This window comes from Plectropomus leopardus, chromosome 4 (genome assembly GCF_008729295.1).
Source record: "Plectropomus leopardus isolate mb chromosome 4, YSFRI_Pleo_2.0, whole genome shotgun sequence".
NCBI lineage: Eukaryota > Metazoa > Chordata > Actinopteri > Perciformes > Serranidae > Plectropomus > Plectropomus leopardus.
In genome coordinates, this window is record NC_056466.1 from 35603826 (window position 1) to 35631583 (window position 27758).

General features: G+C 40.9%; 1 protein-coding gene across 7 annotated transcripts; it reads left to right on the forward strand.

Annotated features, from left to right (window-relative positions):
- The first annotated feature begins 14 nt into the window (after positions 1 to 14).
- Positions 15 to 27738, forward strand: elf2b (E74-like factor 2b (ets domain transcription factor)). Of its 7 annotated transcripts, none has more exons than XM_042485000.1 (10): positions 15 to 317; positions 9658 to 9827; positions 10727 to 10979; positions 19884 to 19997; positions 20866 to 21048; positions 21449 to 21532; positions 21648 to 21843; positions 22764 to 23156; positions 24442 to 24604; positions 25635 to 27738. In XM_042485000.1, exons 2-10 carry the CDS (start codon positions 9753 to 9755, stop codon positions 26244 to 26246), a joined length of 2073 nt encoding a protein of 690 aa, XP_042340934.1. In that variant the 5' UTR covers positions 15 to 317; positions 9658 to 9752; the 3' UTR covers positions 26247 to 27738. The 7 variants fall into 7 exon arrangements, with proteins under 7 accessions (XP_042340934.1, XP_042340930.1, XP_042340933.1 ...); XM_042484996.1 differs by having other exon boundaries at positions 16 to 317; positions 21446 to 21532; XM_042484999.1 differs by having other exon boundaries at positions 16 to 317; positions 21446 to 21532; positions 21651 to 21843.
- The last annotated feature ends 20 nt before the right edge of the window (positions 27739 to 27758 follow it).

The following is a 27758-nucleotide window of genomic DNA, read 5'->3' on the forward strand; positions in this document are numbered from 1 at the left end:
GCCTGTCCTGACCCGGGGGTCCTTGACTGTCCCACATGGAAACACACAGGACATAGAGCTCTTTAAACCCATCTGTCGCGGAGTCACTACGGCCCTTCAGCATGAATACAAACCATAGCTGTTACCGTGTGGTGAGAACGGAGCCGTCCACACACACACACACACACACACACACACACACACACACACACACACACACACACACACACAGACAGAGACAGAGACAGAGCAAACTGTCACTCGGCAGCCAGCTAACGTCAAGTTTCTGCCCGTTAAGCGGAGTTGTTGAGCGGCGGGGCGGGAGGAAGAGTTTGACGGTGAGTGAGCTGACACACATTAGCCAGCATTAGCCGCACGCTTAACTGTGTTTCATTTCTGACAGTTTGTTTTTCTCACAGCGCTAACTTAGCCAGCTAATGTTGGCGCTGTTCAGTTTCTGTTTCTCTTCACTTTGCCTCTTGTGTGCGACGTAATCTCTAAAATGACGGCTCCTGGGACGTGACCAACAGAACAGAATTTATTAGCCAGCTCGGCATGCTAATGTCAGAAACTTTATGTACCGTAAATGATGCAGCAGCTGGCCAGTGAGTCGTTGATGAGATCAGCAAAGAGCGAAGGTACGTGACTTCATCTTTCTCTTGTCTGACATTTGTCTGCATATTTTAGCAAACAGCAAGCCAACTGTGGGATCATATTTAGGTTCATTAATGAGCTGTTTCCACAAGCAAACAGACTTTTTGACTACACACTGAAGCTACGCTGGATAGCCAGTGAGTGCATTTAATAGCTAGACTGGATATATATGCTATCTGTATGATATCTATAATTCAGTTATTCTTACTCAAAAAGGACACTAGAAATTAGGTGTTGACTGATACTGGTTTTCCAGGGCCGATTTTCAGTAGTTAATGAGGCCGATAACCAAAAATTGGAATCGATATATTCTAAATTCTAAATATTGACAGAAAGGTTTTCATTTAATTGTAAATGCAGAACAAACTCCAACAAAAAACTATGTTTGAATGCCTTTAGCAAATGTTTTTATTAGAAACTGAAAAAATCAACATTATATACAGAAAGTTCTAGCAACTTTTTTTTTAAATTAAGTCAAATGGAAATTAGAAAAAAAAGAATAAATAGAAATAGCTCCCTGAGGGTTTACAAAGTAAAAGTTAATTCTTTGCTGACACTTTCTCTGCACTTTTTAATTAATAAATTTTATTGGTGATCATTAAAATAAAATGCAGATTCAGATAATTGGCAAAATGCCAAATATCGGCCCCAATAATTGACCAGGCCAATGTAATGTAATGTGATATGTTAACAGTACAAAAAACATTTTTTTGTGTTTATAGAGAATTGTTATCCTAACTTTAAGAAAAATGTTCTGGGAACTAAAAGAATACTTGGAAGTGAAAACATTATAACCCAAAAATTGATAGCCTGGATCACTTTTGACTATCAGAAGTAATGGACATTTAATTTTAGATAACCACACTGTCATTTTGGATTTCCAGAATGAACATTCTGGATTTCTGCAAGAGAATTCTTACTTCACTTATCTATCGTCCAATTTATCAGCTCTGGTTCTTGAACTGGGTCCGTTCAGGATTCTTTGAACCTTGGTGCTATTTGGTGAACCAGCCTGCGTTCCACCAGTTGTGAGTGGAGCCATTGTAATCATGGATGTGTCATCGATTGAGGGCACTGCACAATATTCAAAGACAGTAAACATTAGTGAGAAAATGGCCGATAACATTGATCACTTGCGAGCTTTTGTTCTGTTATTACAGATATTTGCTACTTCCCCAAAAACAAGCATGGATCAACCATAAATAAGACCACTGTATGCTGTCTTGACGATTTCTCACTTGACTTCTCCATCGTTGCATTCTCCATTCTTTCTGCCCAACCTGTAGAATGTGACACAACCATAGTTTGTGGTTCCGTCTCAGAACAAACGCCACCGGCCGCCTCGCCTCGGCTGTAAATTACACACGACCTGTTGGATACTTGCGGCTCTGTTTGTGCATTTATAAAACAATACCACACTGTTGTATTGCTTATTAGCCATGCAGTTCGCCTTGGATTTAGTGCTGTGCTAGGCTACTCTTAAAAATGCCAGAATGTGTCATATTGAAAAATGCTGGTTTAGCTGGTTTGCATAAAATCAAACTGCTCGTACACCAGACTGGCAAAATCGGAAATCAGCTCAACTCTACTTAAATGCTCATTGGGCCAAACATGAACATTTTCTGATCCAATTGTAGTTTCCAAGATGACTCTTGCCAAGGCTGTAGATGTTATCCGTACATTAACGTGTTGGTGTTGTAAGAGAAAAGTTTGTACAAGACAGTTTGCCGCCATTTTTCCACCACACTGAAGCATCTAAATTTTGGGGTTTGGGAACTGCAGAGAATTGCTACACAACTTCATTAATATTGTAGAACATTGTAGATTTGTAGTGGAACTTGCCCATGAGTGTGTGTGTGTGTGTGTATGGACTGGGAGAATGTGAGGTAAATCCAGTGCTTCATGCTTGACAGTTATTTGCCCGTTGTGTCATCATTGTGTCTGTCTGCATGTGAGTGTTGGTAAAGGGCAGGGCACAAGGCATGGCGTTGTATCTTTACCAACAGCCCCAGTTACTTGGAACAAAAGCGCTGTTGTTGAAAGATCATGTGACTCTCTCTCTGTGTGTGTGTGTGTGTGTGTGTTCCACCCTTGTCATGTGATCTGAGCTCAGGGCAGGGTCTGAGAAGTGCTGACTTGCTCTGAGAGGTTCCTTCCACACAGGGAACAGGCAGACAGTGAGCATGCAGCCATACAGAGGAGATGGATGGCCAGATAGATGGACGGATGGAGGACAGAGAGGATTTGTGGGAAAAAATCATAGACGGGCAGAAAGAGAGAGAGAGAGAGAGAGAAAGAGAGAGAGAGAGAGAAAGAGAGAGAGAGAGAAAGGTGCAGAAAAAGTCCTGTTTCTTTCTCTTACCCCGACATAAAGCACCATAACTCCTTCATTCTCTTCATCTCTCTGTGGATTTTTAAAGTGCAAGATGCAAGCCTGCATTTTGCCTGACATCAACTTTTCTTCGGCAAGGCAAGTTTTGAATTTTCCCTTTTTAGTTTGGATGCGTTTGTTGGGATTACGTAGTGGGAAAGTTGGCCTGTGAGGATGACTCTGCTGTATTTTGTTAAGTCTTGACTTGAGACTGCAACTGACTCATCGTGAAGCAGAACATTTGGGGAAGAATCAAGCTACTTGTTTGCTTCAAAGGTTAAAAGTGACCAAAATTTGACAATTTTACATGGAGCTGTAGCTTTTATCCAAAATGACTTGTGAAATATTTTTAATTCATTAAATACCAGCAGTAAGACTAGCAGCTAACACTATGCGAAAGTCACACTAACTGCTTTGAAATGATTAAATACATTTCCTTGTAATGTGCTAGGTATCTGCTTTTAGTTTTTAAATTAAATAGCTTGCAGTGCAATAATCATGCAGCCTCTTGACTCATGTACGTTTGAGCTGAGAAACCACAAGGCAGCCACGTGTTTGCAGCAGTTAAGCAGGTTCTGCACTTATTTAAACCAATTCAACCTGCAAGTCCTGCTTGAGAGACTCAACTCCTGACAGATCTTGGGTGTGTGCGGGTGTGTGGGTGTGTGTGCGCACGCATGTGATTAACCCATTTTGGAAGTCTGCCTGCTGTTTGCATGTTTCACATTCCATATGAGCCTGCACATTGTGTTGTGCAGTTATGTTGGAGGGTCTGTATTTGTCCACTTAGTTGGATGTTCTCAGAATATTTGGGTGGAAATAAAGTACAGATAGAAAGGAAACAAAAAGGAATAGCATTGAAGAGAGACAGCATACACGGTGCTGCAGTGAGAGGTTATTGCCATACCGACTTATGCTGTCATTTCAGTGCCAGATCATTCTGTTGACCAAGTGAAAACATAAAGGACCCTGCACTTTGACCCCCTTTTCACTCAATCTCTCTCTGACTTAGATGGGCCTCACAGATTACAAAACCCAGTGTGTTACAATCTCCAACTCTTTCATGAGCTTACATAATAACGTCTGTCAGTTTAATGGCAAAATAACGGCACACAGTGCAGCACATGCTCACACCTTTCTTGGTTAGTCTGTTTCTGTGCCAGTGAGCAAAGGGCTTGAATGAAATATTTAAATAAATTAGGACTGAAGAATGAGAAGAAGAAGAGAGGGAGAAGCTAGTTTACTTAATACTCAGAAAATGTGACTGGTAGCATAAAGTTCTCTGTCCTGATTTCCTAGGATTTTATCTTTGAAAAGTGGGATTGTTTTATAAGGCTAAGTGATATGAAGAAAATAAAATATCCCAATATTTTTCACCAGATATCTCAATATCGATGTTGTGACAATATTGTCTTGTTGACTGTTGGTGCTTTCCAGGGCTGCCCCTTGAAAGCCAGAGATTCAAATCATCGGTCGGAGACCCCTTAGTCAACTGAGATTGCTTCAAGTTGAACAGTCTTGTCTTTTTTTTTTTTTTTTTTTTTTTTTTTTGGCTACTCGGTGTGCTGTGCAATGTAGTTCTGGGGACGTTTTGGTCTCCAGATTTTGCTGTGGAGTGAGTGCTCTTGACTGTCACATTACTCTTTGGTAGAGGCTGCAGCGTAGGTGATGCAGCGGCACAGAGAAGAAGAGACTCTGCACTGAGATAATATTATCTACTCTGCTCTGCTTAAAAATGGTGAACTTACAGCTTACACCAGCAAAATAAGATAAAGTTGAATATTTATATTTAACAGGCAAATTTGATTAGACTTTCATAGAATATTTACAATAACATTACAATAACATTTTTGTTTCATTATCATCAGCACTGTGGATGTAATGAGTAAGTAATACATGGGTAAAGGCAAATAATAGAACAGCTAGAACAGTCTGCTAAGTTCAGAAATCACTTTACTGTAATGCAGACTTTTAATCCAGGAAGAGACAACACAGGATATTACGATATCCAAATCTAAGAAGATATCTAGTCTCATATCACATTATCGATATAATATTAATAAATTGACAAGTCCTGGGGTCATAGAGATTTACAGTTGGAGTTTCACACACATTCTTTTATTTGTGGCAGCCCGCTATAATATCGGCATTCAGTGCCCAGATTCTATATATTTTTTGAACGCACCCCGCCTGCTCTCTGTCAATTCAATTCAATTCAGTTTGCTTTATTAGCACGAACATTTGTAAAACAATATTGCCGAAGCCTCAGATACAATTATATGATGATATAAATAAATACAAGAAAACAAATCAAATAATGATATTCAAATCAACAGCAATCCATTGGATAAAGAATAAATTCATAAATAAAAAAGAGCAAGAACTTTTTGTTGTGTGTGTGTGTGTGTGTATGTGTGTGTGTGTGGTATGTCTACTGTATATAGACATAACAAAAAAAAATTAAAACAAAAAATGAGACGTGCAGGAGAAATGAAGTATAAATGCCATATCAGGTTGCTGTTCAGGCTGTCCCGTAGACTGTGACATGCACCAACATACCTGACTGCCTCTGTGACACAGACACTGTTTTCCCCCAGTAGATACTGAATTTTTATCTGCTCAGTGAGAGCATAAAATCTTGGCATTTACATTTAATTTGTGTGAAGAACTTTGTTCCAATATAATATGTGCTATAGTGTAGCAGGAAATGTGTGTCTGTCTCCACCTCTCCCTGTGGACAGAGAAGACACAGCCTGTCTTCACGAGGCAGCCAGGTCTGTGTCTGCTGCTCTCTATAGCCAAGCTGTGACCACTGAGTCTGTACATAGTCAATGTCTTTCTCAGTTTCTGATCAGTCACGCTGCTCAGACAGTCGGCCACCGTGTATTGTCTGTTTAGAGCCAAATAGCACTGAAGTTTGCTTTGAGTATTTGGGATGGATGTCCAATAGTTAATGTAATGTTCTCTAATTTGGTAGGGCCAGACTGTGTGAGGGCTGTCCTGAGGCCGTGTGCTGTTAGAGGAGGTGAGCCTCAGCATTAGCTAGCTGAGGAGACTCTTCTCTATGTTCTCCTCTTGGCAATGAAGGGCTTTGTAGTGGGAGGAGTTGAGCTCGCTTGCTTTAAGGTGTTTGTAGAATTTGATGGCTCTTTTTTGAATCTTAATTAAAAGGGGAGATTGTCCTAGTTCAGCCCTGCAGCCATTGTTGGGCATATCCCTGTGGACATTGAGGATGCTCTTACAGAACTCTGTGTGTAGGGTTTCAGTTGGGTGTTTTGATTTACAAGAGTACCTCATACTTCACTACCATACAGAATTATTGGTTCAATAATGGATTGGAATATTTTGAGCCATATTCTGATGGGTATATTAATGTTTGAAGACTTTTTATAGCATAGAAGGCTCTTCTCCCCTTGTCTCTGAGATCATTCAGGGCCAGATTGAAATGTCCTGTAGAGGTAATGTTTAGCCCCAAATATGTGTAGTTGTGTGTGTGTTCGATGTCGGTTGAGCCCAGAAAAAAACCTATTTGGGTTTCCCTGACGTCTGGGTCGTTTCTGGAAGACCATAACCCTAGACTTCTCCAGGTGAACTGTCAGGGCCCAGGACTGACAGAAGTTTTGCATATTATCCAGTTGCTATTGTAAGGCCTCTTTAGATGGAGCCAGCAACATGAGATCATCTGCAAAGAGCAGGCATTTAATCTGTGAGTCAGAAAGGGTGAGGCCGGGGATATCTGATTGTTCTAGTGATTTTGCCAGATCATCAATATAAATAACAAACAGGGTGGGGCCGAGACTGCAGCCCTGTTTCACCCCTCTACTTTGGAGAAAGAAATCTGTTTCCATATTACCACATATTATTATTTTCACAGCACATTTATTATTTCTATATGTTGTTTTAATTATATCATAGATTCCTCCCCACACCTTTTCCAATTAATTTCAGGAACAGACCATGATGCCAAATTGAGTCAAATGCTTTTTTGAAATATCTCTCTCCCTCTCTTTCAGCCATGTGTAAACAGTCACTTCAAGTGCCAAAGTGCACTTTGGCACAAACTAGACCATTTGTTAATTCAGAACACTGTTTCAGGTTTCAAACAAATTCATTTAGTTGTGGGGATCCGGCACAATATCAGCATTTGCCACCACATATTTATTTTCTATTTAGGAGCACTGTTGCAATATTTACATACCATTTGGTTATTCAGAGCATTGCACTCTCGGAGTGCAGAGCATAGTCAGGGCACAGATGGAGCAGCAGGACCGCAGGAGAAGTAAAACTTAACCAAACCCTCTATATCTTAGAACAGCGTTCTCACCTAGTGTTGTCTCTGTTTTCACAAACTGCTTTAGATGAATAATGAGGATATAAGGAGTTTGGATGGGGTCGCCACACAAATCTATGAAAGAGCAAGACAGAGCTAATGTTACACAGCTCATTTCTGACAAAGCATCAAGGATCAGCTCTCATACAGTGGATGTACTAATCATGAACAGCCTTTTTGTTATGCCTCTGCGTCTGTGAAAGCCAAAGCCGGAGGCATTATGTTCTCAGGTTGTCTATACATACGTATGCACATCTGGTGCATTCTAGTCATACAAAGTGCAAGGTAGATATATTAGATATTATTAAAATTTGTCCTTAAATCCTGCTACATCTTCAAGGGAGTCGAGGGAGTAGTTAATGAGTCTCACATACTGTAGCTGCTCTGTGGTCTGGTGGTTCTACAGCGGATACCTCTGTATCTTTTTCCAGATGGCAGCAGGGTGAACAGACTGTGGCTGGGGTGGCTGCTGTCTTTCAGTATCCTTTGGGCTCTGTGCAGACACCTCACTTCACCGAGGTCACTGATGCTCTGTAGATGGGAACCAGTGATGTTCTGGGCAGTTTTAATCACTGCTGTAGAGCCTTCCGGTCCTGGACCATGCACAAACCACGACAGTTTGTGATGTTTCTGGTCAGTATGCTTTCTATTGCTCCGCTGTTGAAGTTAAACAGGATCTCGCTCTGGAATTTAGCCTTCCTAAGTTTCCGTAGGAAGTCGAGCCTTTTCTGTGCTTTTTTAACCTCGGTGGTGATGTGTGATGACCAAGACAGGTTCTCACTGATAGTGATTCCAAGGAACCTATAGCTGTTCACCTGCTCCACCTCAGCTCCACTGATGTAGACAGGGGTGTGTGTCTTTGCCTCCTTCTTTCTAAAATCAACAATCAGCTCCTTGGTTTTATTGACGTTGAGCAGTAGGTTGTTCTCTGTGCACCACTCTGCAAGATTGGTGATTTCCTCCTGGTATGAACCCTCATCGTTGTTTGTAATACAGCCGATGATGGTGGTGTCGTCCGCATACTTCACAATAGAGTGCTCCTGATGTCTGGGAGTGCAGTCATGGGTGTATAGTGTGAACAGGAGGGGTCATAGGTCAAAGGCCAAGGTGAGCTCAGCTGTCTCATTCTTCTGAAGGCAATATCTTAAGAACACTTTGATGGAATTTCTTCGAAATTCACTTGGACTCAAGAATTACCTGAGCAAAATCTGGTGGTCAAAGGTCAAGACGACTTCATAAAACATGTTTTTGGCCGTAACTGAAGAATTCATACTCTCAAATTTAACACTTAAGCAAAAAAAAAAAAAAAAAAAAGGTACAGCACCCAGTCCACTGTCACAGGGAGAGCTGCAGCAAAAGGTCAGCTCTGATGTAAAGATCCACCAGCGTAAAAATATTTAAATTCCCAGAAGATCATTGGCCAATTCATCCCTTAAAAAACACAGTAAAGTCAGAGTAGTTGGAGCGTCATGCAGTTTGTGAATAACTCCCTCCCTGTGAGGCTGCAGTCCCTTTGTCTTATATCCTGTCGTCCCCCTGCAGAGCAGTGCAGAACAGGGACTGAGGGACCTTTGGCTCTCAGCAGCTGTTACCATGGCTCCAGCCTGTCCCACCCAGATCCTCCATTGTACACACACTGTGTGCATGTTTGAGCCACTGACTTGGCTTCCTGTAATAGCAGACAGGCACTTCCTGCAGGCCAAAGCTAGAGGGAAGGAGATGGACGAGATACCAGAAATCCCAGACTTTTCCGAGAATCCGAGTCTATAATTGGGACAGATGAAAGAAGGTGTTGTTGCATTGTTTATTTTGTAAATAATTGTTTAGGGTGTTGAGCATGAGCTGTGAAGATTTGTCAGTGTTCCAATAAAACTTTTATGTAAGTAAAGCAGCTGGACTTCATTGTTTGACATTGTGGAAAATTATTCTTCTTAGCTTTCTTGCCAAAAGTTAGGTGAGAAAATTTATGTCACTCTCACTTCCGAACACTAAATACAAAGGCACAGCCAATAACCAGTTAGTTTAGCCCTTACCTCTGAAGCTCATGTATCATCGGCAAGAAAGCAAATGAGCATATTTTTCCAAAGGTCCATTATTTTTAATAATCCCCGCAGCAACATTTTCTGCAGGAGAGAATTAAAGCTCTATAGTCACAGCTTGATAACAGAAGCTCTGGAAGTGTCAGATACTTATTGCCTTCATCACAGACATGACACAAGGCAAACAGTGGGACATAGCTGGACTTCTGTTGACATAACACTCACCCTTGACAAAATTAAATAAAATCACAGTTTTGTTTACTGAGTGTTTCTTGCCTCTCCAGGTGCCCTCATTCACCAAACTGGTGGAGTCCCTCAGACGGAGGTGCTGTGTGGTGTATCACCGGCTGTGACCGCTGATCCCTGAGGAGCATGAGTTATGACCTCAGTGGTGCTGGTCGACAGTGGCGGGACGGCGGTGGAGTATGTCACAGCTGAGGAGGAGCCACAGCAGGTGAGTCTGACACAGTCTACATGTTCACGGTCCTTTTTCAAAAAGAGGTTTGATGCCTCTGCTGGTGACAGCTGTAGCTGGAACCATTATGTTTTCGAGTTGTCCGTCTGTCTGTCCGTCCATCTGTCCTCTTCTCATGAACGCCTTAGGAGAATTTCTCCAAATTTGAGACTCAGCGATGAACTGATTATATTTTGGTGGTCATAGATCAAAGGACAAGGTCAGTGTGACCTTGTCGGACTGTCATTTAAACATGAGACAGTTCACCACAGTTTCAAAAATAAATAAATGTCAAATCAGCGAGAACCTGACCTTATTCAAGCCCCGAGGGAATAGTGAGAACCTACAGGCCGGCCCGTAATCAGAGCTCTAGACTTCTCTTTTTACCCTCTTTGATCCGGAGCTCATTCTTACACCTCTGCTCCTCAGCATAGTGGAGCATTAACTGTACATTTATGTGTAAACATGAGGAAAGTCCTGTCAGCAGGTTAGAGCAACACTGTTGTTTTCTGCCACTGCAAGAATTGCCGTCTCATTTGTCACGCTTCACAGAGGAGATAACGGCGAACAGTCTGACGTCTCAAGCAAAAGTCCGTTTTCCCCTGTCTTCACATCAACACTGAAAATGCACTTTTTAAAAATCTTTATCCTGGACAGTGTTTTACAATGGTTCGTTTTCAATGACCTAAAATTCAGTTTGCGCTGGACAAAAGGCCAAAACGCAAAGAAAAAGCTTTGTTTTCAAATGTCCTTGTGTACATGTGGACTGGGCCTCAGACCAAGCACAAGAACCACCAACTGCAGCTCACTACAGAATCGGGCCGTTTTATTATCCATATCTGTCTTATTCTCTTATGGAAAACTGCTCTTTTTCATCCCCCAATCACTTTTCCTTGCAGGAGAGAGAGTGTGAGGAGGAGCAGGAGTTTGAAGTAGAGGAAGAAGGGGAGTGTGAAGCTGAGGAGGCCTGTGAGGACGTACAAGATGGAAACGAGGCTGAGGACTACCCAGCAGTCATAGTGGAGGAGGTGCCCGGTGCCTGCCTGGCCGAGGAGCAGGGATACTCAGCCCAGGTGTTTGTGTATGATGACGAGGCCTACCTGGTGCAGGAAATGGGCGATGAGCTGGAGGTGCAGACAGTAGGAGAGGCAGGTGAGATCTAAATATTTCCAGTATTTGACAGAAATTGTGCTACCTCATAATCTTCCTTTTGGAGCTGTAGGTAAGTGCATCAAATGACTATCATAAATCATCTTTTTTTCACTAAATATTTCACATTCACCCCACTCCCGAACCTGTTTTGCCCTTTTAACCAAAGGAGCCAACAACTCTTCTCCAGTGTTTCTTTTCTGCAATACAGTATATACTGTAATTACTGCTGAGCACAGTTCCTCAGGGTTTATACAAGGCACTTGAGGTATATGAAGTACTTGATTTTGACACTTAAAATTTAAGTGTTGGAATACCTTAAAAAACCTTTTTATACTTATACTATACTTTTATACTTGGATATGAATAAGAGGAGAAGAGAGATATTAATTATTTTATGAAATGTATTAGATCAATCTTTTTAACTAGGAGGCTAAAAATGTCCGAGCTTGCAATGATTTTCTAATGCTGTATGAGTGGATAATGGGGTCAGTGTGTTACGGAAGCATACAACCATTATCAGGTAATAACATGTAGTTTCTTATTTTTTATTTATTTATCTATTTGTTTGTTTATTTATTTATTGGTGCTTTATTTGATTTCACAGAAATAGAAAGATTATAGTTCATTATACAAAAATGAGTGCTTGAAAATGAGTTCTTGAAAAGGTACTTGAAAGTCCTTGGATTTGGCTCCTGTCTGTATGAACCGTGGTTACTGTTTTCTGTGGCTCTCTAAGTTTTCATATTATTAGGAAAAGAGGATATTTAGCTGCTGTTTGTATATTAATATTGTTATATAAACAAATTGGTTCTGGACTTTTATGTCAGTTTTGCTTTGATATTTTGCTTACCATGAAGAGCCATTCACACAGGTGTAAAGATTTATGCACTGACATATTTTCAGCTGGTGCTGTGGCCAGAGCTCTCAGTCAGAGGGCTTCATCTTTAAACTTGCTGCCTCTTACTACTGACTTCAGCAAGTCAAAGGCCACTCATTCTTTGTATCAGGCCGTCACCTTTAAATGGTTTTGTGGTGTGTCTGTAGTCTGTGGTGCCATTTTTTACCTAATGTTTTCCAGGTATATTACAGCCATTACGGCATATAGTTAAGCCTTAGGGCCTTGCTTTATATCATACGCACTCACACAAAATGCGATTTTGAAATCAAGCTTTAAAAAATATAACACATTAATATTATTTTCTACTTAAACTGAGTCAATTTTTAACCAATATAGGTCCTCAGAATTCAGAATTCTAACCCTTTAAATGCCAGGATTTTATCATGATGCCACTATGTTTTTAGATTTAAAAAAAACACCAAAAAAAATTATTTTCAATATACCACATGTAAAGTAGATCTTTTTTTAAAAATTATTATTACAGCCTAGGATATGTCAATGAATATTAGCAACATTAATTTTTATACATTATCTTTTGTGCAGTGTCAAATATTTACACTCACACCTCTGCACACAAAATGCGCTTTTCAGAATCAGGCTATAAAAAATATACAATAATTTGATTTTCTACTTTCACTTTTTTAAAACCAACAGTTAGGTTAGGTAACATCAGGTTTAAATGTCTTTTTGTTTTTGTTTTTATGATGACAGTCTGGGATATATCAATAATTAGCAGCAACATTGATTGTGTCAGTGTAGCTAGTGGAAATAGCATGTATTTTCTCCATATGCCAAATATGGTAAAAATGACATCATCAGGTAGAAAACAGTAAAATTGACAAATTCCAAGGCAAAAGCCCAGAATGACACCCAGAAATAATACGATGCATGTTTTTATGCTCTGATGGCTGTGGGATCAAAAATGTCCGTCTGAATGGGTTTCAATGGAGCTTTTTCTGACCTTAACAGTCTGAATGTAACAGTTTAGTTTCCACAGTGTATTTTAGACGTATTGTAGGAGCTGAGCTGGAAATTCACAGATTAAACAAAAATACACAGTCTGGTCAAAACATATGCCATATGCATGAACACAGCCAAAATTATCAAAAAAATGAAGAATGAAAAGCACTTAAAGTGTGCCAAACAGGCCCTAAGGGTTAAAAGTGTGTGAGTTCATTTGAATTTAGATCCAAGATCTATTTATCCGTTTCATAAACTCATCTTAAAAAGTGCTGCTGTGATTTGCTGTGAATGGGCCGACTATGATTCTGCAGCCACAGTCTGACTCACAAAGCTGTGAGGGTTACTGGCCTCTGTGCTCAAACACTGCCACCCTGTGGGTATTTTTTCAGACAGTAACTGCTACATGAAGAGCTGAGGTTTCCAGTGTTAACTCCCTTATCATCCATTAATGCTGTAGTTATGGTGACTAGTTTCTAATCCAGCACAGTGATCAGAAGTCTGAAACACAATAAGAGACTGAGACAATATTGTCATGAACCGATGAAAGCTGCATTCACTCACACTGTCCCAAATTACATCCCCACACACCATTTTCACATCATCTAACTTAAAAGTATCTGCTTAATATACAGTGTATATAATATATGTCCCACTATAAAAGCATGTGTCGTCTTTTTATGTAATCTATTGCATTCAATTAATTCATGAATTCATGTCTGTTTGTCATAGAGACAAAAACACGACACCAAATATTCACAGATTGAAAAGGCTTTAGATGTAGAAACCTCACTACAGCAAGAAGCATTTCCACTGTTCAAGTGCTGACTGTGTGAAGCTCAGCAGGAGGTCAAAATTCTGCCCACTGTCCGTCAGTCAAACAAGAGTTGGGTCAGGTCATGACTTAACGTTTCTGATTCAGTTTAGGAAACACACTAATGTTGCCTCAGAACATCAGTTATATTTCACACAAAGTTATAGCTAACCTAAACAATATTCTCTAAAATATATTCTCTTTAGTGGTTATTTAGTTAAAATCGATCAGTAATCTTTTAAAGGAATTCTTCACCTGCCAAGTGATCATCTGTAAATCAGTGAGTCATGCTGTGTTACAGTGAATTTGCCTCCATGGAAAGCGGCGCACATATTGATTTATTGATTTATTGAGGACCCGTTCGACAACAGCAAACTATATCAAGACATCGGTTCACAAACGGTCACACAACTCGGACAATGTCATCAAAGTGTCATTTACCTAATTGTATACTCAGTAATTTAGGAAAGCATGCGTTTTCACTTAAACATCACAATTTAAACTGAACAGAAAGTGAATGATATCTCTGCTCTCTTAAAAACCAGGCTCTAATACTTCAGGTTTTTTTTTTTTGTTTTTTTTATCCAAAATGCATGTGTCTGTGAAGTACTCAGCATCTGACTGGATAAAGGAGACTTGGATTACAGTGCATGAGCTGTGTGACAGTTTGTAAATTGGTGTTTTGATTTAGTTTGCTGTTATTAAATGTGAATCTCAATAATTCAGTAAATCAGTGCTTACCATTTTCCGTGGAAGCATACAAGAAAAACAAAGTTTGAATTAAAGGTAACACACATTTTTTGCAGGTGATGTATTCCTTTAATCACATATCTAAACTTAGCCCTTAATAGTTTATGGTATATTTCTCACAGGTAAAAAGTCATGCATGATGAGCCATTTTATGACATATACTGTAATAGGTTCGTTTATTAATTTGGAGAGTACTGTCTGTGTACCCATTTCCTATTTGTTTTGATTTTTACTTTCCCTTTTTGTGCTGATTTTCAGGTAATTGTCCTATACTTTTTAACTAATTTTTTGCACATCTTTCTTATTTACAATATTGTTACTACCCTTAAAGAATTTTTCAGGTCATATTTTAACTTTACTTTTTAAAAAAAAAAAAAAAAAAAAAAAAATCCCGGGTAAAACTCTCGTACATTTTACTAATATCTTGTACATTTTTGGATCATTTCTTACGAAGTTGCTCATTGCCTTCTCCCCTTTCCTGATTTTAAAATAAAAAGGCAAATAAGCTGAGGTTTCAATGGCATAAACAGAGCAACAATAAGTCGATACGTTGCGAAAAACGCAGTTTTGTTGTGTAATATTCTCTTTAACGTTGAGTTTACGGTAGTTGAAAAGACTGTTATATCAGTCCATGTTTCTTGACGTCGTTGCTACGTCAGTGAGGGAGGGCGAAGGAAGGATTTCCTGTGCTCGGCTGCGGAGTGATACCTTCCTGCTGCTGTAGTGTGTCTCGTTGAATTCGAAGAGATTTCCCATTAGCGGCGGAGTGATCTGTGCTAGTGGCTTCCTATACAATTCAGTGAAAAGTCAATGTGAATCTGCAGCAAGGGGAAAACATGGCGACTTCGCAGCATGAGGGACACGCAAACCTCGATCTTCTCATCCGAGCCGGTAACGTATCTCTATGTGATTGTAACTTCGAGCCGGGAGCTCACTTAAACTCGCGGCTCGCGTTTTTAACCTCGACCGCTGCGCTCAGTGCTCTCTGTAGTGTGCCGAAGTAATGGAGGGCAACCAGGAAGTGATCACCTTGGACGCAACCTGCATGGCGTTGCTACACGGTTTACCAAACCCGATTTAAGAGGGGGAAATCGTTGGCAGGGATCGCCAGTCTGCACGAATAGATAGATATGTGCAAGAATTGTGTTGTGCATGTCGGAGTGGGTTGTTTCCTCCCACAGTGTGCGGGAGAATAACGGTTTACAGATCGGCTCTGCATAACCAGGAAGTGTGAAGATGTTTTCTCTCCTACGTATTTGCCACGCTGTCTGAGTAGGAAGGACATGTGGGTTTATTTTTACTGGCGTACATTTGTTGCGCTCTGTCAGATATCGCTTCAGTTAGTATCATGACTGTAGTATGTTGTGGTTTTAAACTGCGTCTGACTTGAGTTTGTTCCGTTAGTGGGAATAGTGCAGGAACAAGTCTGCACACATTAGCCCTCAGTACCACCTCGTTAGACCTAAAAAGGCATGCCTGCCATAGTGTTACATTTTGGTGAGTTTTACATGTTGTGAACACATTTGTCACATGTCCACAGTCATAGGTGTGTGTATTTGTGTGTCTTTGTGCTTCCGTTGTGGTGTTGTGCAGCGGCTGCTTCACGCGTGGGACGGCCTAGCTCTCACCGTGCTGAAGTTCGATTCCGATTTGTAGCTGCATTAGTTAAGGGGGGCGTAGTTTGCAAGGCTTTCTGCACCTCCCACCGAGCTGAAAGCATGGTAAAAGTTTTAATTAAATTCTCACCGCTGTCTGCAACACACTTTCACGTTTGTGGCAATAGGAAAATTTCACTGCTCTTTATTTATTTATTTATTTTTTAAACGTGTAGACCACATGGAACTAGGTCTAGATGTAAAATCTCTGTAAAAGCCCCAGACCTGTCTGATTGTCTGACAGCCCCAAAGGAAAGAGACCTAAGTGGCATGATTATTTTTATTTTTTGTTGTTTTGTTTCTATCTCTTTCTAACTGATGTATTTTTTATTTACTTCTATTCTTCAATGTAAAGTGATGAGATTTATCTTGGGTCTACTGGTTTATTTTATGAATAATGAAATTATTGCTTTGTACAGTTTTGTAATACCAAAAGACATGTTTTAAGAAAAAAACTGTTGGAAAATAATAATTTTAAAGGGATCAAATATGAAGTAGATTATCAAATAGAGGCTGAAGATCATTATCATAATACGTTTTTAGTTTCGCAAAACTTTATCCCATCTGAAAAAGCATAATAAGGACATTTCACTGCATTCTTCACATGTCCAGATCAAAACTCTCAATACTTATTTTAAAGGTTTATGATTTCTGGATCAGAATATTTATAAGAAGTTGAATATTACTTAAAACACAGTACCAGATTTGTGAAAATGCAAAAGAGACATTTCACTGCTTTTTTCACTTGTATATCACACTGAACCACATACAGAGCAAAACCCACTATACTGAGATGCACTGGATTATCCCTGACATGCCAAAGATTGGTTAAAAAAAATGGTTTCAAATTTTCTTAAGATTTATTTTGTATGTAAAATTGCAATAAAGGGACAGTGCAGTGCTTTTCCCACACACACGTAGACCACATTTAACCACTGAAAACACATGGATATGGGTCATATCTGGAGATTGTGGAAAAATGCAGTGAAATCTCACTTTTTTGTATTTTCACAAGTGGATTAAGGTTCCACGAATACAAAGCAGTGTTTTAAATAATCATTAGCCTTTTAGGAATATTACAGTCCAGATTTTATAAGCCTGAGTAAAGTGGGTTTTGGCCTGGACTTCAGCGTTGTCTACATGTGAAAATGCATTGAAATCTCCTATTTTTGCATTTTCACAAATAGAAAAAGATATTTCTCAAATGTGAAAGTGGGGTTCAGACGACGTCGAGGCTTTATTTTAAACGTCCAACATGTTCTCACTACAGTAGGAGGTGCAAAAAGCGGGAGGATCAGTCAATTAAACAATGCAAGCTACGTCCCTCTTAACTTTCCCCTTAACTGATGAATCTGAGGCGAACTTCAGCTCCGTCTCGCTCTCTCGCTTTCTTCTCTCAGTTGTTTCATGTGCGGCCTCAGCCTTCGACCACACCGACCCCCAGATTTACTCTCTTGGTGACTTGACTCGCGTTTTAGTAGTTTCTGAACAACATATTGTGATAACAACGCGTCGTTCTCATCTCTGTCCCTCTGTTCGTTAATTTCTAAGTATTTAGAGATGTTTCGATGGCGGAAGCATTGTGTATGGAGAGGGCGCGGTGTGTTGGTGATTGACAGGCCCGTCAGTCGTATCAGCGTGCGTGCTGGATAATAGCAGCAGCGGCAGTCCAACCAGATTTTAACGGGGGCGGGGTTTTGCTCTGAGAATGAGCCAATGGGAGGCGAGGCGGGTGTTGAGTGACGAGGACTTGTGAGCTTCTTCGAAGAGAACTGGAGGGAAAGGATGAGGACTGTAAACACGGAAGTCATCAGAGGCGGCACTACTTTTTGTCGGACTTGCTGCTATTCTTGGCGCCGTTGCAGAGAAGTTTAGATTTATAAAGACATTATCCTAACTTGTGAAAATATTATATTGTAATACTTTTATATATGCAAACTTATTTTCTTTGTTTGCACTTATGCATTATTTAATAACTAAGAATGGATGAAAATATTTAATAAGAATGAATGGATGAAAATCCTAACAATTTTGGACAGACGAGATATATGCAAAGTGTCTCTTTGTTGTTATGTAGGTGAAGCCCAGCTGCAGCTCTTTGACCTCACACCTTTTGTTCCAGCACTGCTGCCTGTTTCAAGGGCAGCCTGTGGTCGAGCTGTCCTTTCCTGTGTGACGGCTCCCAGCAGGTCCTGTGTGTTTGTGAGGCGGATTGAATGAATGGGACAATCTAAAGATAGCCGTTTCTCCCCTACACCGGGCCTGTTGACTCAGTGAGATAGCCAAACATGGACAGGACGGGGTGCAACGGGATCCTGTGATTCCCACCAGTGATTGACAGAGACAGCAGGTGCCCTGGGTTCCTTCTCAGGGTCCCACATGGGGCCGCATACCATTTTCCCTGAGGCTGAATCCCATTTTTTATCTACAGATCATAATATCTTTATTGTGCAGTGCCTTGCTGTACTTGATGCAGTAAATAAGGACGACATTCCTCATGTCACTTTAGAGTGTCCACAACCAGTCTTGTAATTTCAAACAGAATCCAGTGCAGTGTTAAAACTGTCCTGATAACCACTTAACCCTTTGAAACATAAGCAAATTGGCTAGATTTATTTCAGAAACATGGGAAACAAGGCAATCAGCAACAAATTAAGAAGTGACCCAGAAACTAGCTTAAAATTATTTTTTAAAAAAAACAACAAGAAAGTTACCTGAAAATTAGCACAAAAAAGTTTAAAATAAATAAACACATAAGAAAGGAGAAGAAAGACACAAAAAAGAATACGTATTTTGTTTTGGGGGTTTTTAAACATGCAAACAAGACTTGGAAAAAGTGCCAAAACTATTGTAATAACTCTGTAATATAGTTTTAAGTAAATAAATCAAAATAAAAATAGCTTGATATATATGTCACCTTTAAAAACAGAGTTTACAATGTGCTTTGAAACCCCCCCCTTTGCTTCTGTTTTGGCCTGTTTGGCCAAAGCAGAAGCAAAAAGGGGACTTCTTGCAGAGGCAAAGTATCCGTAAGAGCAAAATAATATTGTCGAATTTTGGCGAGACAAAAGAGTGAAAAATTACAAAACAAAAATCATATTAACAACTCATACCAATAAGAGTGAATGCAGTTCAAAGAATGTAAGCAGTAAGCATTCTTGTAAGCAGTGAGTTAAAAGAAGTTACTGATTCTGCCAACCTCATCTCCTTGGGCAGATATGTAGTTCTTACCTTTCTTTTTTCTTTTTCCCTTGACATTTTCCCCTAGCTTTTAAAAAAAAAATTCTAAATGTACTAATTTCTTGCAATTTGTTGATCATTTCTTACCAGTTTGCTCATTACCTTTTCCCCCATGTTTTTTAAAGAAATTGCACCATTTTGCTGCAGCATTAAAGGGTTAAATGTCTGTGAAAATTGATGTTGCTCCAGGTTTCAAAAAGAGGCATTTACTGCTTAAGTTGTACCTTACCGCACGTTGCACCGTGTTTACTGAAATCACCATTTTATTTTGGGAATTTGTCTTTCTGCAGGGGCACCATGTAGTTGTGTAGCTGCAGTGTGTTAATAGTGTGATAGAGTTGCTAACAGTTGGTAGCAATATTTTATTATTTTTCTTGGGGATAATATTTAAGTTGACCATTAATATGCAGTATGTCCTTAACCAAGGTGATGTAATGTTGAAGTGCTCTTGAGCAGCATGCTGGTTTTCCATGTGGGGATTATTGACGTGTAGCTTATGTATTTTGGTAAGACAAGTTCCAAAGGGTGCAAGCCCTCTAACTTAATGTTTCTTTCACTTTCTGTGTGTGTGTGTGTGTGTGTTTCAGTGGAGGCGTCTGTCCATGGCACCAGTATCCACTGCTCTGATAAGACCATTGAGGCTGCAGAGGCTCTGCTCCGCATGGATTCACCTTCCAGCCTTAGAGAGGACCGCAGCCCAGGTAACACACACCAACCAATAATCCCCCAAAACACAGATGAGAATCACTTACACTTGTTTAATCGAGTGGAATGGGTTGTAATAGATTGTATTATTACAAAATATAACTCAAAATGTCATTGTGTTCCTCTGAAACAACCTGCTCTGCTGTAAATGCATCCCCTCTGTGTTAGTCTTAGTTTTATTTGATTTAACTCAATGAAATGTATACTTTCATATATTGTTTCATTTTTATGTTGTCCTTTTTTGTCCTCTAAAAATGAAATTAAATAATAGTATTAAAAATTAATAAAGTAAAAACTAATAATATATATTTTTAAATGGACAAGAAAGACAACACTAAAATTAAACTACAACAACAATGATGATTATTATTAATAATAAGCAATTATTATCATTATTACATTTTGTAAGAGACCCTATGTCAGGGAATGTTCTTTTATTTTGGAAAAAAGGAAACACTAAATAAAATGTAAAGAAAAAAAATGCTTGAAACTCATATGTGTTATGTTAAGAAATAGCTAAACATAATTGTATTCATTTGTATGATGGTGTGTGATGTGGTTGGGGTGTTATTTTTGGTGCAGTTTGAACATGCAGAAAGTATCTAGTTTTAATATTTTTCTTAAAGCTCCAAAAAGAGTGTTGAGGAGGTTTGGTAACCTTTACAGATGGTTTTCTAACCTTCTTGATTAATCCATATCAATAAGCACCATATAACCAACGAGATGCTTGTTGGTACTGTAGCCCGCACCTGCCTAATAAAGGGCCAAACATATGAAATAAAAATTTTAAACTTGTTATTAAAACTTGAAAATGCAGCCTCAGAGCAAAATTCTAACTCTTTTCTCTTCATTTCCTTCGTCCAGAGACCTATGTCCCGCCCTGTATAGTGACGCCAGATTTCCTTCATGCTGCCATGCGTCCCGACATGATTGCAGAGACGGAGGTGGAGATCTCGACAGAGGAGTGCTGTGAGGAAGAGGATGAGGAGATGGTCAGCCTGCTGGAAGAACCAGATCCAGGCCAAGAGCCTGTCAGGAAGAGGAAAGGTACTCACAAGAAGCTTGCAGTTTGTGTTTGTTTCACAGAATTTGTCTATAATTAGGAAAGTTACCCCCTGCAAGTCCAAAGCTGTGGAATAGCACACAGGATTATTTAAAACTCTTTCTCTATTCTGTGCAGTAGGCCTGCTGTCAGCATCATATTGTGCAGTGTGGGGAGCTGAGCTTTGGAAAAAGGCTAAATCTGACAGCTCTGTAATGAACCTCACACAACAGGCCACATATCTCAATCCAAAACCCTGAGTAACTCTGTTATTTACAGTTGTTTATGTATGAGCACCATCTAGTGGTGGACTCTTCACCGTTGAAATTCAATCTCACAAGTCAGTGATTTAGTGATCAAAGCGTATGAAGTTGTCTTTTTGGAAATGTTTCCATGTTACAGCAGGAAGGAAGCCAAAGACGCATCAGTCAGCTATTTCCAACGGCTCACTGGACCTCGGCATCAAGAAGAAGCCCAGAGAGGGGAAAGGTAGCTCATGTTACTGCAGCTAACAGACACAGAGAGAACATAGATGCTATTATCATGTATGCAGCACAGAGTGGGGTTACTCTTCAGCATTGCATGACGGATTCTTGGTTTCCAGCAGGCAGCACCACCTACCTGTGGGAGTTCCTGTTGGACCTCCTCCAGGACAAGAACACCTGTCCCAGGTACATTAAGTGGACCCAGAGAGAGAAGGGCATCTTCAAACTGGTCGACTCGAAGGCCGTGTCCAAATTGTGGGGCAAACACAAGAACAAGCCAGACATGAACTATGAGACCATGGGACGGGCACTCAGGTGAGCTGTGTGTCTGTGTGTGTGTCTGTGTCTGTGTGTGTGTGTGTGTGTGTGTGTGTGTGTGTGCGTGTGTGTGTGTGTGTGTGTGTGTGTGTGTGAGAGAGAGAGAGAGAGAGAGTGTGAGATTCCTGTTTATTTTCATGCCTCCGTGGCGCGGACAGCCATGGTCCCAGGAGTTATTTTTGCAGGTTGTCCGTCCGTCCATCAAAAATGCCATATTTTAAGAACACTTTTGAGGAATTTCTACACAATTAGGGCAGACCTCCACTTGATCTCAAGGATGAACTGATAAGATTTTGGTGGTTAAAGGTCAAGGTTATTGTGACCGAATCCCTTTATCCATCTTTTTTTTTTTTTTTTTTTTTAATTTGGCACAAACAGTCATGGACTCAGCTATGAGCTGATTAAATTTTGGTGGTTGAAGGTCACTGTAACCTTGCATCCATTTCATTCTCATGAACATGAAAGAAGGCCTTGAGGGAGTTTCCTTAAATTTGCCCCAAAACTCACAAACATTTTTGGCCATAATTCAAGAATTCGTAAGCTAATTATGACAAACTTTCACACAGAATATAATGATGAAGTGATGGCATTTTATATCCAAAAGGTCAAATGTCTGTGACATCAGAATATTCTGCAAAAATACTTTTCTGTCCATTACTCAAGATTGTAACTCAAAAACAGAAGCCAAGACATTGATGATATTCAGTGATATTCTGAATTGGTGACAGTAATCAGTAAACTGTGCTGATTGTAGAGATCTGTGCTGTCGGGGGAAGATGTGTGTGAAGCATCCATGTTTTCACTGACATTGATGTGAAGTGTAACTGCACCCTTGACTGGTTTATGGAGACAACTGTCAGGTGGTAATTCTAGTGTCATATTTGTATTTTGTAGTAACGATTGTCCTTTTTCCTCAGATATTACTACCAGCGCGGCATCCTTGCTAAGGTGGAGGGCCAGCGGCTGGTGTACCAGTTCAAAGAGATGCCCAAAAACATCGTCATCATCGATGACGACAAAGCAGACATGCCCTCCCCCGAGGATCTGATCGCCACTGAGACTGTATCCTATGAGCGAGTTCCACCTCCATCAGACATGCTGCTGCAGGCAAGCGGGCTGTCATCCTCAAAGAAGCCGAACATCCTGAGGGGTGGGAACAGGGCCAATGTGGTCCATGCCTCGGTCCCCAGCAAGACAGCAGCAGGAGGAGGCGCAGCGATGATGGCAGGGGCACAGAGAGTCGTGTCATCGGATGGAAGTCAGACTCAGCAGTCTCACACGGCCATCATCCCCACTGCCACCGGGCCCAGGTCAGACCCCTGCAGACCAGGACCTCCATTTAAAGGCTCCCTCTTCTGTTAAACTGTCCCTCCAGGATTTTAAGATGGCAATAATTAATGTATATTCAGCCAGTTCCTGTGAGTTCTGTGGGACCTTTCAACTTTGTCCAATCTCTGGAACGTTACTGCAAATTAGACAGTTTAAAAAGAGTACTGTGTCATTTCACTGTAGAGCTGCTGCAGTGTACTGATTCACTAAGCCCCTCTCTCTGTTTATCATGAAACTACTGCTGCAGGCCGGAGGTCTGTGACTGGAGTCACAAGGCGGGTTGAAAAATACTCCCATTTATCACAAAAAGTTTTTATACTCACATTTTAAGCGATTTGAAAAAGCCAGAAACACTTTTTTGGCTTTTCTAGGTCACATGATGCTATGTCTATGTGCCTGTCAGTAGGAACTGGCTCCCTCATGATGCAGCAGGAGCTACAAGAGCTGTTACTGCATCACATAACTCTTCAAAAGTTGAGCGGATCATTCACAAGTTTTGAATCTATAATTCCTCTGTGAAATCGTGGACTATCACCTCCCAGAAATCCCTCATATGTGGCTCTCATGAATGAAGGGCTCGCCTTTCCATTATCGCTCCATAACACGCCTATGTGGCCTTGGATTGTAAATAATGACGTTTGTGAGGTGGCTGCAATAGAAATAAAGCTGCTAATGTTTTAGCATCCATCACCATGCTTCTTAGAATGTTATCACCAGAGGAGTCACAGAACATCACTCAGTGGAAATGCAGTCATCTGCCACTGACACTCAGTGGCATTTATTTACAGGTTAAACGACAGTTGAGCTGTTTTCCTGTCAGTGTGAGATTAACGGCTCATTGGCAGATGTGAACTGCTGCTGTGGGGCCAAGCAGTAAAATTTGACGAGTAGCGATGAGGTCAGGTCGCGTTGTGTTAGCTTGTGCTGAGAGGGGCAGAGAGAGCAGGAGGGGAGCACAGAGGAGTTGGCTCTGTTGAACAGCTGATCATTTGTAACAATGTGCTCCAAATCCGAGACAGCATCCAAACTGTTTTTACAATTTCCCCTATCCTCGACAATTTCATTGCAAAAAAACACCTATAAACATCGAAACATGCGTCACAGTTTTTTAGAAAAGCTGCAGTGAAATTGGGTATTTCAAGCAGCAACAATCTCAAAAAACAGCCCACAAAATCCTGGAGGGACTGATTCAAAATGCTGATTCAAATATTGACGTTTTCATACAGTAAATATTGACCTTTGACTCAGTCTTACCTCTTGCTACAGGACAGTGCGGGTGGCGATGCAGGTGCCTGTTGTCATGACGACATCACTGGGTCAGAAGATCTCCACTGTTGCTGTGCAGCAGCCGACAGGAACAATGGGGGCAGCTGGCCACACCTCCCTCCTCACCAACACCTCAGCTGGTAACACCAACTCCCAACAGAAGGTGTGTAGTGTAAACCGACTCACTGACAGGCAGCTTCACGTCACAGCAGAGGATTTGTACTAATACTAACTCCAGCAGCTGTAGATGAAGCCGCCTGCAGTTTCCCCATCATACCAAAGACTTTTTAATCGGTTCCATCGTCAGTTCCCTGTCATTGGGAGACTGACCCCCTTTAAAAGGTCTTAAAATGAGTCTCCGATCGACTTCAGACCGCTCTGAAACGAACCAAAGTTTGGTTGGGTGCGGTTCGCTTTATTAGTGCAATGTGAACACAAAGCACTCTGGGTTTGTTTTGCTCTTTGCCGTCGTGTGTCAACCTTCTAGCCTTCTCATCACATGCCATGGCACTGGGACGCTCGAAAAAACAAACAGACAGACCCATGCTGACTAGTAGCGCCAGCAAGGAGGCGGACGAGCAGGAGTTTGATCTGCAGGTGATTCTGCAGATATAATGAGGAGCACATAAGGTGGCAACAGGCGACAACGTACCTCTAATCTTCAGTTAAGATGAAAGAGAGGGGCTTCATAAACACAGAGCGCAAAAAACGATGTCAACGTACTTTATGACACACCCCTATTAGGGTCGCCAAAGCTTCACAGGAGGTCGTGAGGCCTTCTTGAGTTTAAGAAGTGTAAGAAAATTTGATGGATGGATGGATAGATGGATGCAGATCGATTGATGCAGATAGATGTATATAGTGTGAACAGAAAGGGGACTGAGGCCCCATCAGAGCTCAGGTGGACCAAAGTGAGAACTAGGTCTTCTTTCCAATGACTTGACAATGTGAACACACAAGAAAAAGTCCCTTTCTGTCAGTCCCCTTTTTGGTCCACTTTTTGGTCCACTTTAAGAGGACTGAGTTTGGTTCTTTGAAAGAGGACTCAGTGTATGAGCAGCCTTAGATTGGACTTAGTGAATTCCTGTCCAGGCTTACAGAACAATCAAGGAAACTGTTCACATGCACCATTCTTGGTTTGTCGTCTTTCTTTGTTAACCTTCATGAACTCTTTAACGTATTTTTTTGCGCAGGTTGTGATCCAGACCATCCCCACCATGGTCCCAGCCACAGCGGAGAACGGAGACAAGATCACTGTCCAGCTGGCCAAGATCATTACCATCCCGGCCCACCAGTTAACTCAGTGTCAGCTCCAGACCTCTACGGGCTCAAACAAGTCCAGCGTCGGGGGGTCCCCAGCGGGCATCAGCCTCCTTGGGAGCCCCCTGACGGTCCGGACCCTGGCACCAGTCAATGTCGCCCCGGGAACACAAGTGATGAGGCTCACTGTGCCGACGCAGACACAACAACAGACTCTGGTGGTGTCTCAGCCTGGTAGCGGGGCGGGAGTAGTAACGGTATCGACAGCCAATCATCCGGTGACAGCACAGCCTCGGATAATCAGCGGCATCATTAACGCTTCCGAGCTGGTGATCGGAGCACCAGCAGCCGGGGGGGTCACCGTGGAGAAGCTGAAGGCTGCAGGAGTACCGGTCCAAAGTGTGCCGGTACCAGTGGCAGTCCAGCAAAACCAGATGAACCCAAAACCTGCCAAGAGTGTCCAGACAGAGGCCGTTGATGCTGAGGTGGTGATCAAACTGGAAACACCCGGCGTGACGATAAAGACTGAAGAGCCCGAGTGTTAAAACGCTCCTCCCTCTCTGCCAGAGACAGTTACTTTGTACATGTCTGACATCTTTTTTTACTCTTGTAATAACCAGCAGCAGTCTGTGAGACTTTAAAGACTCCTGAAGGCCTATTTCTTAGTCCTGAACCGTCTTCTTCTGATCACAGCCAGTCCTCAGAACCACACTGAAACCTCTGCGAGCGACGTGGATGGAGGTCAGAGCGCTCCTGCTTCACAGACTGCAAGGGGACTTGTTGGGAAAAGGTAAAGGGACCAACCCTGATCACTACAGTTTCTGCCTTCTAAAACAGATCACTCCACTCACTGAACTCCACCTGGGAAAAAGAAAAGAAAAGTCCCTCGAAAATCCACAAAAAAGCTGAAACACTACAACACAAAGGCAAATAATTACAACTACCTGCATCTTCAACTCAACTCAAAAAAATCAGTGATGGATGTACTGAAGCTTTTGTAGAGACCATTTGTTTATAATTTTGCCTCTATAGATGTGAAAACCAGCAACTTATTTTTTTTTTTTTACTTATATCACTGTGCAGATCAAGAGTGTGAGGTGCTACATGAGTGCTCAAAGAGTGAGAGAGACAGAAAGCTGAGCTGGGAGAAGCTCTGACAAGTTATCAGACAGGAAACAGTCATATATATATATATAAATATATATCGACGATATATACAGTTTACGGAGCTAAAGTTAACAGAACAGCCTTAGATTTTAATTTTGACTTTGTTTTTTTGTGTATTATCTGAACAGTAAGCTGATATTTCTTTGTGTTTTGATACCTTGTACCAAGCACAGTATTATTGAAACTAGATAACAAATTTTTGTATTCTTACGAGTTCCTGTGTCTCTCTGAGGCTGTTAAAGGCTCCTGTAGACGAAGACAGCAGCATGATGCAGATCAGTGGGCTGACGGTGTGTTTGTACTCCAGCGTCAAGGCTTAAGATCGAGCCTTAATGGACTAAATGATCTCGGCTATTGCTCAATTCTTTTTTTTTTTTTTTTTTTTTTTTTTTAAATGAAAGAAGTTTGTTCTTTTCACAACCCAACACAGAAGAAACGTGACTCGGAGCTGGTGCATGCTGCCGTGTCGTGATAAAAAGAATCCAAATAGGAATGTGCGTGTATGTGTGTCAGGTCGACAATTCAATGAAGCAATTATTTTAATAATTAAAAGAGAGGCATTAAAAATTATACGTTTTTGCTAAATGTATGCAAAAAAAAAAAAGAAACCCACTTTGGATCCCAGGTCACTTTAGTTTAAACAAAGGGTCAATTTGCCAGCAGACTTTTTTTCCCCTGCCTTTTTGGCCCTGCCCAAACATTTCATTCTTATTTTTATCTAATGAGGGAAGATGGAGAGAAAGGTTCTTGTGTTCAGACTGAACTGTTTGTATATTCAACATTTGAACTATATTCTATTTTGTTGTACTCTTGTTTCAAAGTGTATTAAAGTAGATTTTACTGAAATATAAAAAGACATTTGAAACATGAGACATTTCACATCTTTTTTT

What these genes read in the sequence shown, in the direction of transcription:
- elf2b (XM_042484996.1), top strand. Translation starts at nt 9,753, where the DNA reads ATGACCTCAGTGGTGCTGGTCGACAGTGGCGGGACGGCGGTGGAGTAT. An exon ending in GAAGCCCAGAGAGGGGAAAG is followed by an intron (nt 21,533 to 21,647) that starts GTAGCTCATGTT and finishes CTTGGTTTCCAG; the next exon opens with CAGGCAGCACCACCTACCTG. An exon ending in ACCATGGGACGGGCACTCAG is followed by an intron (nt 21,844 to 22,763) that starts GTGAGCTGTGTG and finishes CTTTTTCCTCAG; the next exon opens with ATATTACTACCAGCGCGGCA.